Source organism: Glossina fuscipes, unplaced genomic scaffold (assembly GCF_014805625.2).
Source record: "Glossina fuscipes isolate IAEA_lab_2018 unplaced genomic scaffold, Yale_Gfus_2 90, whole genome shotgun sequence".
NCBI lineage: Eukaryota > Metazoa > Arthropoda > Insecta > Diptera > Glossinidae > Glossina > Glossina fuscipes.
This window is the reverse complement of record NW_023998444.1, coordinates 1,245,428-1,260,549: the sequence shown is the minus strand read 5'-3', so window position 1 is coordinate 1,260,549 and position 15,122 is coordinate 1,245,428. Positions and strand designations below refer to the sequence as shown.

Genomic DNA, 15,122 nt, shown 5'->3' with positions numbered 1-15,122 from the left:
TGTGTGTGTGTGTGTGTGTGTGTGTGTGTGTGTGTGTGTGTTTTAAAATGCCTTCACTTTTTTTAATTAAAACAACAACAATAATAACAGTAATATAATAATAATAAAATATAATAAAAGAAAAATAATTTCAAAAATGTATAAAATTCTAAATTAACCTTTAAACACAATTTGTGTTTACATTATTACGCTTATTATGCTCATCGGAATGTGTTAATTTTGCAAAATGCATGTGACTTATAAAATGAAACACAAAAGATCCATTTTTGATTACAACGAACGCTTGAATGAATTGATCTGTCAGAGTCGATCCATCCTTCCTTTGGGATCACCGTTCTTCTACTTAAAAGTTTCTTTAGGAGCACCGTGTTCTTATTTAAGAGTTCCTTTAGGACCACCGTCCTCTTATTTAAAAGTTTCTTTAGGACCACCGTCCTCTCGCTCAAAAGTTTTTTTCAGGAACACCATCCTCTTACTCAAGAGTTGCTCTTGTTCAAAAGTTTCTTTATGGAAAAAAAAAAGACACTTAATCTAAAATTGTATTTTTGTACTTTAGACAGACCGAGTTCAAGATTCCGAAAAATATTGTTATTATTTAGATCAAAGAGATAAGTTCTATGACCAACAAATAAAATAAGCACTAGGCTTAGTTTACATTTTCCCTCAGTGTCTCTTCGCTGTCTATAAGATGAATGAAAGAATTTGATTCAAGTTGGATCGTAAATTATTACTCAGGATCCCTTGCTCCTAGAAAATCAATCAAATCAACACTAAACAGCTTTCACGTTACGACTTTATGTATGGTTCAGGTGTGACAGGTATTAGGAGATTTTTTTGCTGATCAGCTGCTAGCGACAATTATTGCTGTAAGAGCAGGATGTAAAGGCAGAGGAGCTAAAGTACGTAAAAAAGCTGTATTGAGTAGTTCGCCATTAGGAGAATAATCAACTGTTTGCGATAGATCCTATCACAGCCTTCGTACTTTTCGACTAGTAGTTCAGACCCTCCTCCTATGTGGGCAAAATACCCAAAGTACCTTAAAGGATTCTATTGAGTTGCTTGTAATCGGGAGAATAGCCATCCATTTGTAACTAAATTTTTCAACTCCTTTCAACAATAAGTCCTATCATTGTGCTTTCAAGTAGAAGCTGTAGACCCTCCCATGCGGGCATTAGAAGAAATCGATGCTGGCTTTGTGAGAACGACGATTATTGTTATAAGACTAGGATTTAAAGACAATAGACCCAAAGTACGTGAAAAGGCAAAGTACGTCAAATGCTTTCCCATCATGATAATTTCAAGTGTCTGCGGTTTCAACTGATTTCAACAAAAGATCCTGTCAAAGTCACATCATTCTTGTGAAACCGAAGTTGTAGACTCTCTTATGCGGGCATTAGAAGACGTCGTTACTGACTTGGTGAAAGCGACGATTATTGCTATAGTAACAGACTTTAGAGGCAAAAAAAAACCAAAGTACGTAAAATGTCTCTATTGAGTGATTTTCCATCATTAGAATAGTCAAGGTGTGTGACGAAATGTTTCAACTGTTTTCAAACCACAGACTCTATCACAGTCACTGTGCTTTTTGAGTATGAGTTCTAGACTCTCCTCAATAAACGATCCGAGTTTCTCAACAGCTTAACAGATGACCTACGTTCCGCTAATAATTGTATCACACGAAGTTGAACTTAATAACAACAACAACAATAAATTTTGAATACCACTGCCATTTTGTTATAAATTTTTAGCCTTTTTTTGTTTCAAACACCGTTTTGGTTGTAATAAAATAAATTCTAATAAACATTACAGAAAAGAAATAAATATTAAGTGGCGTAACGTTTGAATGTAGGCCGAATATGATTTCATTCTTGTTCCTTTTTCGGTGTATTTATGTTCTTTTTTTTTTTTTCTTCAACTGTAAGTTTAATAGTTTTGAATACCTTTTGATAAATTCATTAAATATTTTGCAATGAGTCAACGAAAACAAAAGACTTAAGACACAAACTTCAAACTTGTTTATGCGTTAGACGGGGACTCTATTCTTACTTCCATAAGTATTTGAATAAATATGCGCATATGCGTTGTTTAATATTTTTAAAAGTGTTTACGTTCATACAAAATACAATCGCATTAACATAAAAGGCTATACCGGAAACCTGATTATTTTTGTTGTTGTATTTATTATTCGTGTTAATGTTTTGTTAAATTTATTTTTATATTATTTACTGTCTATAATTCTCGTTAATTTGTTGTGTGTCACTTGTTGTCTATTTTGTTTTTTTCTTTTTGACATTTTCATTACTGTTTATTGCTTTCTTGTTTTCAATTCTTAACCAATTACTATACTATGGAAGGCGTTCATTATCAGTTAAATTATTTCATTTGTAACACCAAAAAGTATGTTACGATTATACGATAAAATCCATATACTATTTATTAGAGCAAGAAATCAGGAACCGGTCCACGGCTGTCGTTATCGAGTAAGGTCGGTGCTGTGACGAGTGGCGAGTTTATAGCTGTCGATAAGGTATACATTTTTCTCACTCTCGAATGGAAATTCTTTTAATCTCAAATGACGATCGAGTTTTTCGATGTCGACAGTTATAAATCGGTCCAAGATCGTTTCAAATTATTAGCTGCATTCTTGGGAAAATTTCTACCTATTTTAAAGAACTCGAACCCTTGGTAAAGGAATAGTCCAGAAAGATGGCGTAAATGTCACCAGCAGAGTAAAGTGATTCGGATCTTTTTTCTTTCTATTGCTTTATATATATTTGTTTGTTGTTGCTTTATATATAAGAGAGTCAATGCCTACCTATTTATTGCCTTGTCCAATTGAATCATGTCCGCTAACAACCCAAGTTGTAAAGATTTCCAATTTTTATGCCGCCACACGTTCACAATATATTTCGCGTCTCCACAGTTTATCTTCTCTTTTTTTTAGTAGCTTCTTTTAATCAAGCCTTATCAGCAAATCCACATGCACGTTCGAAATTGTAGGATGAAAAAAGCTTGCGCACCTTTTTTGACAACACTTTGGCCCTGTGTAGGGAAAGTTCGCCTCACCGGTTGTAAAGTTATGTTCAGCGAGAGCACAAAACTAGAAAATGCTACAAAGCTAATAAAACATAACATCATGATGATTTCTATCCGAAAGATAAGACTAAACACGAAGGCTAAAATATTTCATAAACCTTCCTTCCATTTATACCATAGTCTCCTTCTAATTAGTAAACCTTCAAAAACCTTACGATAATAGATAAATTTGTAAAATCTCTACCAAGTGTGGCAAGCACGTAAACATCATGTATTCAAGTTCAAAAAATGTGGATATTTTTGTTTATAAACGTTTTCTAGGGAAGTTTACTTAAATCTGTCCCTTCGCCCAAATGCTTTCCACATAGTTCAAGTCGTAGAAATGACGATAAAAAGATGATATGGATTTCGATGGACTTACGGCTATCAAAGTCGGCTATTGGCTATTACAATCAGCGTGATGTGGGAACACATGCACTTACATCGACGTGAAAACTATCATTGTATAGATAAGAAAGTTATACTTTCCTGAGGCAAACTCTGACTCAGTCCACAGTGAATGAAATTTTTCTTGTTGTGTTTTTTGTCGTTGTCGTACTGTGAACCAATTGTGGTATAAGTGTATATTAAGCTTGTGCCTGTGAATGCAACATTCAAAAGGAGTTGAAGTAGACTCAACTTGTTTGTTGTACCGATTGATTCAGAAACACTTTCTGTTTGTCCATCCGTCCGTTCGTCTTATTTGTTTCGTGTTCAAATTGCAATTCGCAATTTTTGCGATATTTTGATAAAATTTAGTACTCGAATGAATTTTGATCCAACGACGAAGGCCATTGAAAATGACTTGAATTGGACCACTTTTTCGACCATTTACCGTATAAACCCTTAGTTTGGAAGATCGTTATCTGTATGTGAATGACTGTACTAAGCGAAGTGATGTAGGGTATTTAATAGTGAGCCGCCGTAGTGTCACTGTAGTGTTTTCACATGTTGTTATTTAAGTTGAATATCGCCTGTACATGTACACAGAAAGCTTTACGCATTTGCTTCTAAGTTCCTCTGATTGCTCTTAAACCTCAATAATCCCATTTTAAAGTCGGTCAAGAGGTTTGCTTTTGCAATTTTTATGATCAAGATGTGAAAGTTGAAGAATACTTGACTTAAATTTGAAATTTTTTTTATTTTTTTTTATTTGCTTTCCTTGAAGAATTTCATTTTATAAATATGCATAACATGCTCTAAAAAATTTCATAAATTCATAAAAATTATGAGCGCAATAAAAAGATTTTTTTTTTTTTTTTTTTTTTATAATTATATATTTATTCTAACCGCACAACAACTCGAAGCTGTTTTGTTGCTATTAAATATGAAATATAATAGAAATGCTAGACAAGTCTTTTCACATAGCTGCAATCTTTCTTTTTTTTGTTTGTTTTTGTCTTTTTCTTCACAAAGCTGCCAAAAAGTATTTGCAGCAATAATTGCAAGAAAAATATTTTCAAAAAAAAAATTCCTAGAGCTGGTGACTTTTTGCTCACTATTATTATTATTATTATAATTATTATTATTATTGTTGTTGTTGTTATTTTGCTTTCATTTCGATTATAGAATGGTGAAAATATTGAACGTGGCTGCGATGAGCGTTGCACGTGCAATCGTGGCGAATGGATTTGTTCACCTCGTTGTATGGGTAAAACATTCAAACGTGGCACCATGATGACCGAACAACCGAATTGCCATGAAATGCCAGTCGAAGATGATGAATGCTGTTCAGCGATGGAGTGCGGTAACGGTAGCGATAGATTTATTGATGAAGAAACATTTCTACCCACGATAGCATCGTTAAGTGCTGCTAATCAAGTGAACGGTAAGTACGAATTTCGATCATTGTTGTTGTTGTTGTTGTTTCTTTTTTCTTTCTTTTTGTCTTTCTTTCTTTATACGTGTAACGATTGTAAAGTAACTTTACTATTAATGAAATAATAGTAGACACAATTTCATTTTTAACTAACCGTCCTTTACTAAAGAGAGAGTATCGTTATTACGCGAACTACTTATTACTATTAAGTATATTATGTGTTGTGTGCTAATTATCATCTAAACTTATGTTTTTAACTCTCTCTCTCTCTCTCTCTCTCTCTTTCTCTTTCTGTTTCTTCCTCTCCCGCTTCCTCTTTTTCTATCTTTCTCTCTACCTCTCTCTCCCTCTTCCTATTCACTTCTTCCTTACACTCCTATTACTCGGATCTTTTCTTCTTCTACTTTCTCTTCTCTTTGTCTACATCTTTCACTCTATTTGGTATGTGTTGTCATATCATGCATTAGCTACCAACTCACAAAAATCACGACTCGACTGTCATTACAATGGCGGTGTTTATAAGTTCCGTGAACGTTTGGAAATTGGTTGCGAACAAATCTGCCATTGTGATGAGGGTGGCGTGATGAATTGTAAGCCACGTTGCGCTGCACGCAATCATACACGGCTCGATAAGTGTGTATTCGTAAAAGATCCCAAGGATGTTTGTTGTCAGTTGCAATTGTGTGATGTTACTTTAGATGATCACGAGCAGACTCCGTCGCCACCGGTTGCCCAAAATGCCATTGGTGACGATAATTATGGCTTTCATGGCTTGCACGATTCAATTAAAGGCGATTGCGAATTTAAGGGTCAATATTACGAGGATGGCAAACAATTCCATGATGGCTGCGAACAATTATGCATTTGTACCAAGCACGGTGTGCATTGCGCTAAACTGCAGTGCCCTTCGTCGTTTGGCTTAGATGTTTTGGATCCGCATTGCTTACGCTGGGAACCAGAACCGTTAGATTTCAAAGCCGAACCGCCCAATTGCTGTCCAGATAGTATGCGTTGCGCAGACAACGGCACTTGTCAATATCATGGTGAAACTTTTGAAAATTGGTCTCAAATACCTACCAATTTAACCGGTAAGTGACTTCTACTACGCTTCCCTCATAACCCAATGACATTAAAGCATTAAAAGTTTCACTTGGCTCTGAACGTAAAATTGTTTAGGTTGTGAACAGCATTGCTATTGCGAGAATGGTAAGATTGAATGTCGTCCCGCCTGTCCTCCCATTTTGGCCGTGCCGCCGGCCGACTTACCCTGTCATCTTGCTCAAGCCCGTCTAGTGCCCATACCGGATGATGAATGTTGCAAACATTGGTCTTGTGCTTCTTCTATTTCAAAACCTGCTAGCAGTAGTACTAGTAATCCAATCAACGATGTCCCTATTAAGCATATTGGAGAGGAGGCGCTAAACGAAAGCTTCTTCGGTCATAATGGTAAATATTTTTTGTAATTTTTCGTTGGCTAATCTTAGCCACGCATGCATGTTGCGTTTAAGTATTTTTTGGTATGTGTTTTATGTTCGGTTTTTCATAGTTAGCTCGCTAATGTGGTTCGAAAAGATATTCCCCTTAGTATGCTTTAGTAGATGCTTAATTAAAGAAGCTTTGCAAAGAATATTTGAAGAGAATTCTTCATTATTTTATTGATTATGCGATAAAATCCCTTATCGATCATATAAAAAGGAATTATATCCAGGAACAAGTTTAGTTACTAACTATGACCTGTTGTTGAACTTGCTAAGATTTACATAAGCCTCGCTGATATGTAGACTTAATTGCTTAGCCTTAACCTAACTTGGTTTTTTTTTAATGTCCCGCTTTATGTTCCAATATCAATACCATTGTAATATTTAATCTTAAGCTTTATTAAATAATTATAGAGAAAACGTCGTACGGCTTTCCAGGGAATACAGTTTTTAAATTCATTTGAATTACGTTATGCTGAAGTTTATAGCTGTTGGCTCGACCTTCTAATTACAAAGTCCACTTTTTTTCAAGCTTTACCTCAGTTGATTATTCTTACTTGTAAATTTCCGCAAACGTTTTATCTTGTACGTGTTACAGATCCTTAACGCACAAGTTTAAGAGTTCATTAGGTTTCTTGCCATAGTTTACCCTGATGCGCGTGAAAATTCAATTTTTCTAACGCTTCTGCATTCTCTTCTATTATTTGATAGATACAATAATAGAGGCATTATTTAAATAATAACAAGTGGAAAGACTATAGCGGGACGCGGTCCACCATTCATTTAATACAATTATTCATATAACGACTTTTCAAAGTAAGATTTTATATGGAAAGTGATTGAAAAGGTGATCCGATTCGATTAATTACCAACTGTGTTCGTTCTTGGCACAAAACCTGTCGACGGCCTAACAAATTCCATCAAAATATCGCAAACGTTGTGACCTATACGCAGAACAAGAGAAAACAAGACGAATAGACAGACAGATAGTTAAGCTAGTATCGATGCAAAAAGAGACTCTGAATCGATCGATATATAAATTGAAGAGCGGTGTACAAAGTGACACCAGTTACACTGGTGATACAAGTTAATTTCCTTCCGGACTAATTTCTGTTGTCCACGAAGTCTGGCCATGTTTTTCGTATACGACTGAAACGAAGTCTTTTATGCTGTCGCCTGTCATCTCAAACTATGCACCGAGATTCGATCAAACTGTTTTGTTCAAATCGAAATAATCCAATTTCTAAGAAAAACAAACAAAATGACTATAGCGGCACGTGGGGACCCAACAGATATCCTATGCATGATGTGGTTGAAAAGTGATCCCATTCGAACTGTGGTACTCGATCTGGGGCCAAAGCGCGCGGAATGCAAATTTCATCTTTCATTTCGCAAGAAACACAAGACCGCCGGACAGACAAACAAGCTTAGAAAATGATTTCGTCGTTATAGTAAAAGACGAACCTATCTCAAGTCCATCTGAGTGCTGCAAACATCAGCAAAAATTTAATATCACAACTGGTGTAGGGTATACAAACTTGATTACTCCTACCTTAAGAGTACTTACTTGAACACCATTGCCTTAAAACTTAACCATTCATTCCCTTCCTATATGAATGTAAACATGCGTATGAGAATCTGAACGTATGAATATATGACTATGAATGTGAATATGAACATGAATATGAATGTGATCATGAATACGAGCCCGAATCCAAACACAATATGGTTGTCGATGTGAATTTGAATATGAACACAAATATGAATACGAATACAAATACGAATATCAATATGAATTTGAATATGAATGTGAATATGAATATAGTTATATAAGAATAGGAACGTGATAATAAATATCAATATGGTTAAGAATAGGGATATGAATATGGGTATGATTATGAAAGTTAGCACGAATACGAATATGAACATAAATGCACGAATATAATGGTAAATATATATGTGATTATCAATAGGCAAAGCCATTGCCATTAAAACGTAGCGTTCCCACTGGTCTTCTTCTGCAAAGCATCAAATCTTTTCTATTTCCAAGTTAGGCTTAGGCGGAGCCTTTGGAACTGCATTCTGTCCATTAAACCGTAGCGTTCCCATTAATATTCTTTTACAAAACATCAAATCCTTCTTATTTCTAAGTAAGATTTAGGCGGGCCTTTTCTAAATATACTCTGACCTCTAAGAATGAGAAAACAGTTCATCAGTAGATATGATCGGAGAGAGTAGGTATTGACTGTTAAAAGGCACCTTTGCCTTAATTGAAAACAAAGAATCGAAACCAGAGTCATTGCAATAAAAACCTTTTTATAGCAAGGATCTTAAAAGTTATACTTTAATCGTGGTGTTCTCCAATCGATCTATGAATGTATGGGAATATGGATCAAGAAATCGATCCAAAGTTGCCAGCTAAACGAATCAGCCGAGTTGTAGATATGTTCAGTAAAATATTTTATACATAAATCTTGAATTTTCTTCTGTCCTTTCGCTTTCTTATCATTAAAAAGCTATCTTCTCTAATCATTTTCAAAATTCTTAACGAATTTCTAACACTCCAACCATAAAATTATTTTTAAGAAACTCTGAGTCATACTCACATACCATATGACTATTTTTTTTCTCTATGTTATTCATTCCGCTCTTCTTATTCTTCTTATGTGTTTAATGTGTTTCTTTTTTATTTATTTTTATGTTTTTTTATTTTTATCAAACAAAAATCGCTTCATTATATAATGTGCACTCATCCATCTAATTAAATACAAACTATGCCTCATTTTATAAAAATAAAATTCAATACCAACTTTCAAACACTATGCAACGTGTAAATATATGTGTAAAAAAAAAAAAAACAAAACCAAACAACAACAATGTAATATGTGAACCGAATAAATGTCATCGTTTGAAGTGGATACGAAAAAAGAAGAAGATTACAATGCAGTGGTCGGCAAGCCTGACGATAAAAAAACCGCTAATGCTTTTTATCCCACATTGGATGGTAAACCGCCCAAGGTAATGGCGACTCAATTCGCTTACGACCAGAAACCAGAGAAACCTTCTAAAAAACCATTGCAAGTGGTTAAGCAAAAAGACGTTAAATACGACGTTCATGAGCCTCAAGTGGAAGACGATTTACCGCATCCAGTTTTAGGTCCAGGTTTTATACCATTGCCGCCACGAGAGGGTGCCAAGGGCCAAGCAATACCGGGCACCTCGCCTTATGACACGGTGAATTACAATCAAAATCTAGCACCACATCATCCGGGCCCAGGGGCCTACGGGTTTTATCATCATAATGATCCTTTTAGTCCTTACGAACCATACGAAATCAATCCAAACGGTATACCACAAGGTAAACCACCCGCACCTACTAGTCAATCAGATCTATTCAATATTATTGGAGCTGGAGGTGGGGTGGCAGGCAAGCCAGGTCAAGGTAACCCTCTGCCGCCACATGTACGCATAGAACACATACTGCAGCATTTACAACAAAATCAGCATCCACCAAATCCTGCTTTAGTGCATATACCGCCCTTCAATAATGTTAGCGGAGCTCCGATGCACACGCAATATGTGCCTATAGTTCATAGTGGACTGCCGCCACCACCCCATGGTATTGCAATTGTCGACGGAACTCCGGTAAACTATAATGGATATCCGGTATTACCAGGAGTTGGGCCTGTTGCCACTCATCTAAGTCAAAATAGTTATCCTAATTCATCGACATCATCGAAAGGTCTGGCTACAGCGCCCGCAGAACAAGCTACCGCCGCTTCAAAAACTCATAAAACAGGTTGACTATTAAAAATCCTCTCTTTTTCTTTCTCCCTCTCTCTCTCTCTCTTTTTTTTCTCTCTCACGCTCTCTCTTTTTCCTGGTCGTTGTAACCCATACAAATGTAGAAACTCTAACAGTAGATTTCAAATAGCTTCCCATTATTTCCAGGTTATGGTTGCACAAGCTAAACTAGACTATCGTGTATTATTAGACGCATTATCCTATCCCTATTATTTTATATTGTTTTTGTTTCGCGAATAATATGTTTGTTCTCTATCTTTGATAACAGGTCTTAGCAATATTCAGCCCGACATTGAAGTACATACCTTGGAAGCTATTGATCCACGCACCGTGCGAGTAGTGTTCACTGTTCCCCAAGTCTATGTTAATTTACATGGCCGTGTTGAATTGCGTTACACCAACGGACCCAGTAACGATACAACTAAATGGGAGCAGCAAATATTCGCCCCGCCCGAAGATCTTATAGCCACGTCACAAATGGAATTCGATTTGCTGGGCTTAGAACCGAATTCTCCGTATAAAATAAAAATCACTTTGCTTTTGCGTGATCTAAATTCGCAACCGACGAGTTTAGTGTATACAGTACGAACTCCAGCTGAACGCAGTATAACACCACCTCCCCCACCTACCGATTATCGACCAGATTTCCAAGATATGCTTAAAAATATAGACGATCCCGAATTAAATGTGAGTGAAAGTAATTCAACGTGGCTGCACATAACCTGGAAGAAAATTTCCGATGATCAGCTAGAATATATAGACGGCATACAATTGCGTTATAAGGAATTGAGTGATTTAATCTATTCCTCAAGTCCTTTAATACATCGTTCCTTAACTTCTTATACCATAGAAAACTTGCAACCTGATACTGGCTATGAAATTGGCCTATACTATATACCTTTACCCGGGCATGGTGCTGAATTAAGGGCTGGTCATATGATTAAAGCGCGCACTGGTCCAAAAATGGATGCTTTTGCTTTTGAGGTTATGGTGAATGTAACTAAAATTAAAGCTCAAAGTGTTGAAGTATTGTGGAACGGTGTCCCCTATCCAGAAGATAAATTTGTTAATATTTATCGAGCAATTTATCAAAGTGACTCGGGCAAAGAGGACTCGAGTGTCTTTAAAGTAGCCAAACGTGATAGTACCACCGGTACGCTAATAATGGATTTGAAACCGGGTACCAAATATCGTCTATGGTTGGAAATGTACATGACTAATGGAAAAATTAAGAAGAGCAACGTAGTAAATTTCATTACAAAACCGGGAGGATCGGCAGTACCGGGAAAAACGGGTAAGTTTAACTTATTCTTTATAACATAGAAAAAAATTTACTTAAAAACAATGAAATTTTCATAAAAACAAGGTTTAAATGCTTACCAAAGGATTGAAAGCTTCATGGATGGTATAGGTAATTGAATTTTATTTTGTAAAATTATTTTAAACTCATTTTTATCGAAGGACGATGCTTGCATTTTTTTTCCGCCTTCTATCTCTCACCTTTTCGGCTTTTGTCCCTCAAACTTAATGTATATTCTGGGACTCCAAACTGCCGCATAACTTAGTGAATAACATGTGCGACGCAAATGGAGCTTGGTCGTGTGGGTGTAGTTACATTGAACACACTAAAGTAAAGTAGAAGGTAGTCACTAGGCGCGTCCTATCTCCCCTGCCCGACATCATTGCGTTTGGCTGTCACCGTGTTTATGCACATCTAGGAAACATAGCCTGAGGAACCGGTCTCTAAAAAAAAAAACAAGAAATGTAATGTTATATTCTTATGTGGGCTTATCGAAGAAAGAATTTTTTTTCTTTGTACACGTTAAGTATCCAATCCACGGTGTATCCAGTTTGATCCCAATATCTTTAGTACTTCACTAAATGCGTTCCTTTACTTTAAGCCTGAAAAATGAGTTCTTCGATTCGTCTCTGTCTTTTCAACTGGCCCAAGGCAATATTCTCGGCCGACTTTTGGTGTCCTTAGAATTACCAAAAAAGAAAGGAGCTGTATCAAGCGATTGTGGAACAGTCCAAATGGAATTTCTAATGAAAAAGCCTCGAAGAAACATAATACAATAAGAAAAGCAGCATCAACGTGATGCAGTTCTCTTCAGTAATGGTACAATAAATTCAAGGCTTCTCGAACATCTTGAAGCCTTTTGTAGCAAAGGACATGTGATGACAATCAAAGTGCGCTTCGGTTTTGCAATGATCTTATCATTTACCCTTTGATCCTTTTATGTGAAGCATACGACAATTGTCGTCAAGGAGCTGAAGAATATGGTGGTTGAGGCAAACTTTCGAACTCGTTGGACTTGTGACACATGACTTTTTAATTCTGTGTCGCTTCAGGCTTAAGTTCTCCTTCAAAATAGTAAACGTCCTCTTTTTGATGCCTTCAAGTTTTCAGCTATCTTTCAACACTTAAAATTTCGATTATCAAGAATAGTTTTCGACATTTTTTTGTATGCTCTCTAGTCCTGTGTTTTTGCATAGCTAGCTTCATCTGTTTAGCATAGTTGGCCTGGTTTAATTCGCTTAGTAAAACACCGACATATTTTTGTTATCGACAGAGAACGATTATCAGAAACACTTCTCAAGCATGCTTTTGATGGAGTCAGTATCTGTAGTTGCTGGACGGCTGCTGGGGTCATCATCTTTCAAACCAAAATTGCCAGCTCTAAATTTCTAATAGCTAATAGCCGTAGTACCGTTCCCATAAACGATGCAAATCTTGTCTGCAGTGTCCCTAGCACTACACTTTTTTTTGAAGCAATGAAGCGTAACATGGCGTAAATGCTTCCTTTGGCTACCCACATTAAACGGCGTAGAAAAAGTCTTTAAAAGAGAGTTTACCGGAACGTACCTTGAAATAACATGTGAGCCAATTGAAATCAATGCCATAAATGTAGATAAGCCCGCACGTCTACAAACATAGCCAACTCGAGGTCATATATAAACTTTTGGGACACCCCCATTCATAACGATTGCGCCAAATCGAGGCACATCCGCAGAGATAGATACACCGCATAGAGACTTTCAGTATTTTAAAACTTTTGAAGAAAATTAACTTCAATATACATTTACCTCATTCAACGAGTAAAAGTCAGTACAAAAGATCAAATAAAAATATGAACGACTTTTGTAGTTTTCCTAGAAAAATTCAAAGTGTATCAAAATGACGCACCCCGTAAACCTAGTGTTAATTACCGGACTGCTTGTTTTTTGTCAAACGGCGCCTTCCGGCATGCACGCCCAAACGTATTCAAACATATCATATCTAGTATTTATTGAGGAATTTTGTTCAACCAGCTATTTCAGGGAATAATCAAGCACGATAGTCCTTAGTGATCGTTATAGTAATGCTACCCGCATAGAAGTCCTTAAATTTATTCGCTTCGCATTATAGTACAGTAGGGTAGCATCTTCTTTTAAGATTCCTAAGTTACGTCTCATCTATGGAGCATCTTTCATATGCGCTAGATCTCATCCTCATCTGTTTTTGAATCACAAAAAGTGGATGCTCTCCCAGTGATCTTGCCAAATTGCAAGATTGTAACGACTCGCCTCAATCTGTTTTAATCAGTTTTCATTTGTTTAATACAACTCTGTCAGTTTTTTTTATAACACTATATATATAAATATATATATATATTATATCTTTATGTACTATATTTACAACAAGTTGGTAAAAGTTGTTAAGCAATAACTCTCACTCTCACACGGTAGGTGCAAATATTGTAAGCCTAATTAAAGCTTAAGTTTTCCTTTCGTCTCTTTTAAGTGATATTAATTTTATATATTAAATAAAATTAATTATAATTTTGCATTCTTTTTCATATGATAGGTAAACTTTTAACGGCTGGGCTTGATCAGCCGGTGGGTGACTATTATGGACCTTTGGTAGTGGTTTCGGTTGTCGCCGCTTTAGCTATAATGTCAACTTTAGTTTTATTATTAATATTAACCAGAAGGCGCGTCCATCAAACGGCCACTATAACGCCACCGCGTAAAAGTGATGCTGCTTATGACAATCCATCCTATAAAGTCGATATACAACAAGAAACCATGAGTATGTGTTAATTTGTAATAAAAAAAAAAAAAAAAAGTTTATATAATTTTCCTTTTTTTTAGATCTGTAGCAATTCAATGGTATTACGAATCAAAACCAATAGACGAAAATTTTTGAATTCAAACTATTTCGCTAAACTCAAAAACCAATCCTTCAGCTACTAGTTATGTGTGTGCATGTGTATGTAAGTGTATTTAATAGTTATAGAGAACAAAAAGAAAAAAAAAAAGACTAAAAATTTTACTGTAAATATAATAAAAAAAAAAAAAAAACGTGACTAAAAATTGGAACGAAAAATGAAAGTAAAAAAAATTATATACAATATTTTTTTTTTTTTAAAAAGTGCCAGAAATACTTAACACTTATGAAATATATACGGAAATTATGAAAATTTGGCCTTAAATAAATAATTAAAATGAAATATTATATTTAAAAGCCATTATTTAGAAATGTTTGCATATAATAATATACTTATAAATATATATATATAGGATATTAATATATATATATATATAATATTATGTAATCTGTATTCAATACTTTTTTTTTTTAATTTTGTAAATATTTTTTTTTTTTGTTTTGGAGCAACAGCGACACGTCTTTTTTCCATAGCTTAGGATGAAATGTATTCATACTGTTAGGTAAAATGAAAACAATAATTTATTAACACTTTGTTTTTCTTTTTTAATTAAACTTTCATACGCTTTTTTCAAAATTTTCCCTTGTTCTTTTTTTTTTTTTTTTGTTAGCTTTACTTTTGCTCTAGTTGACTAAGAAAATATTGAATTAACTCTAATTTTAAGTTTTAAATATAAAAAATATATGAAAGAAATAAAAAAAAATTTTAAAGAAAAATTTAAAAAAATTTAAAACA

General features: G+C 35.1%; 1 protein-coding gene across 5 annotated transcripts in view; it reads left to right on the top strand.

The window, feature by feature from the left end:
- LOC119638535 (putative epidermal cell surface receptor) overlaps nucleotides 1-14,479 on the top strand; it is a 55,637-nt gene extending 41,158 nt beyond the window's left edge. For 2 of the 5 annotated variants that reach the window (XM_038035401.1, XM_038035400.1), the window contains exons 4-11: nucleotides 4,645-4,903; nucleotides 5,362-5,982; nucleotides 6,071-6,340; nucleotides 9,287-10,171; nucleotides 10,445-11,470; nucleotides 11,543-11,587; nucleotides 14,024-14,248; nucleotides 14,311-14,479. In XM_038035401.1, the coding sequence (XP_037891329.1) occupies nucleotides 4,645-4,903; nucleotides 5,362-5,982; nucleotides 6,071-6,340; nucleotides 9,287-10,171; nucleotides 10,445-11,470; nucleotides 11,543-11,587; nucleotides 14,024-14,248; nucleotides 14,311-14,318 (3,339 nt within the window). In that variant the 3' untranslated portion in view covers nucleotides 14,319-14,479. The remainder of the gene's footprint in view (nucleotides 1-4,644; nucleotides 4,904-5,361; nucleotides 5,983-6,070; nucleotides 6,341-9,286; nucleotides 10,172-10,444; nucleotides 11,471-11,542; nucleotides 11,588-14,023; nucleotides 14,249-14,310) is intronic. The other 3 variants (XM_038035403.1, XM_038035402.1, XM_038035404.1) reach the window with 3 other exon arrangements.
- The last annotated feature ends 643 nt before the right edge of the window (nucleotides 14,480-15,122 follow it).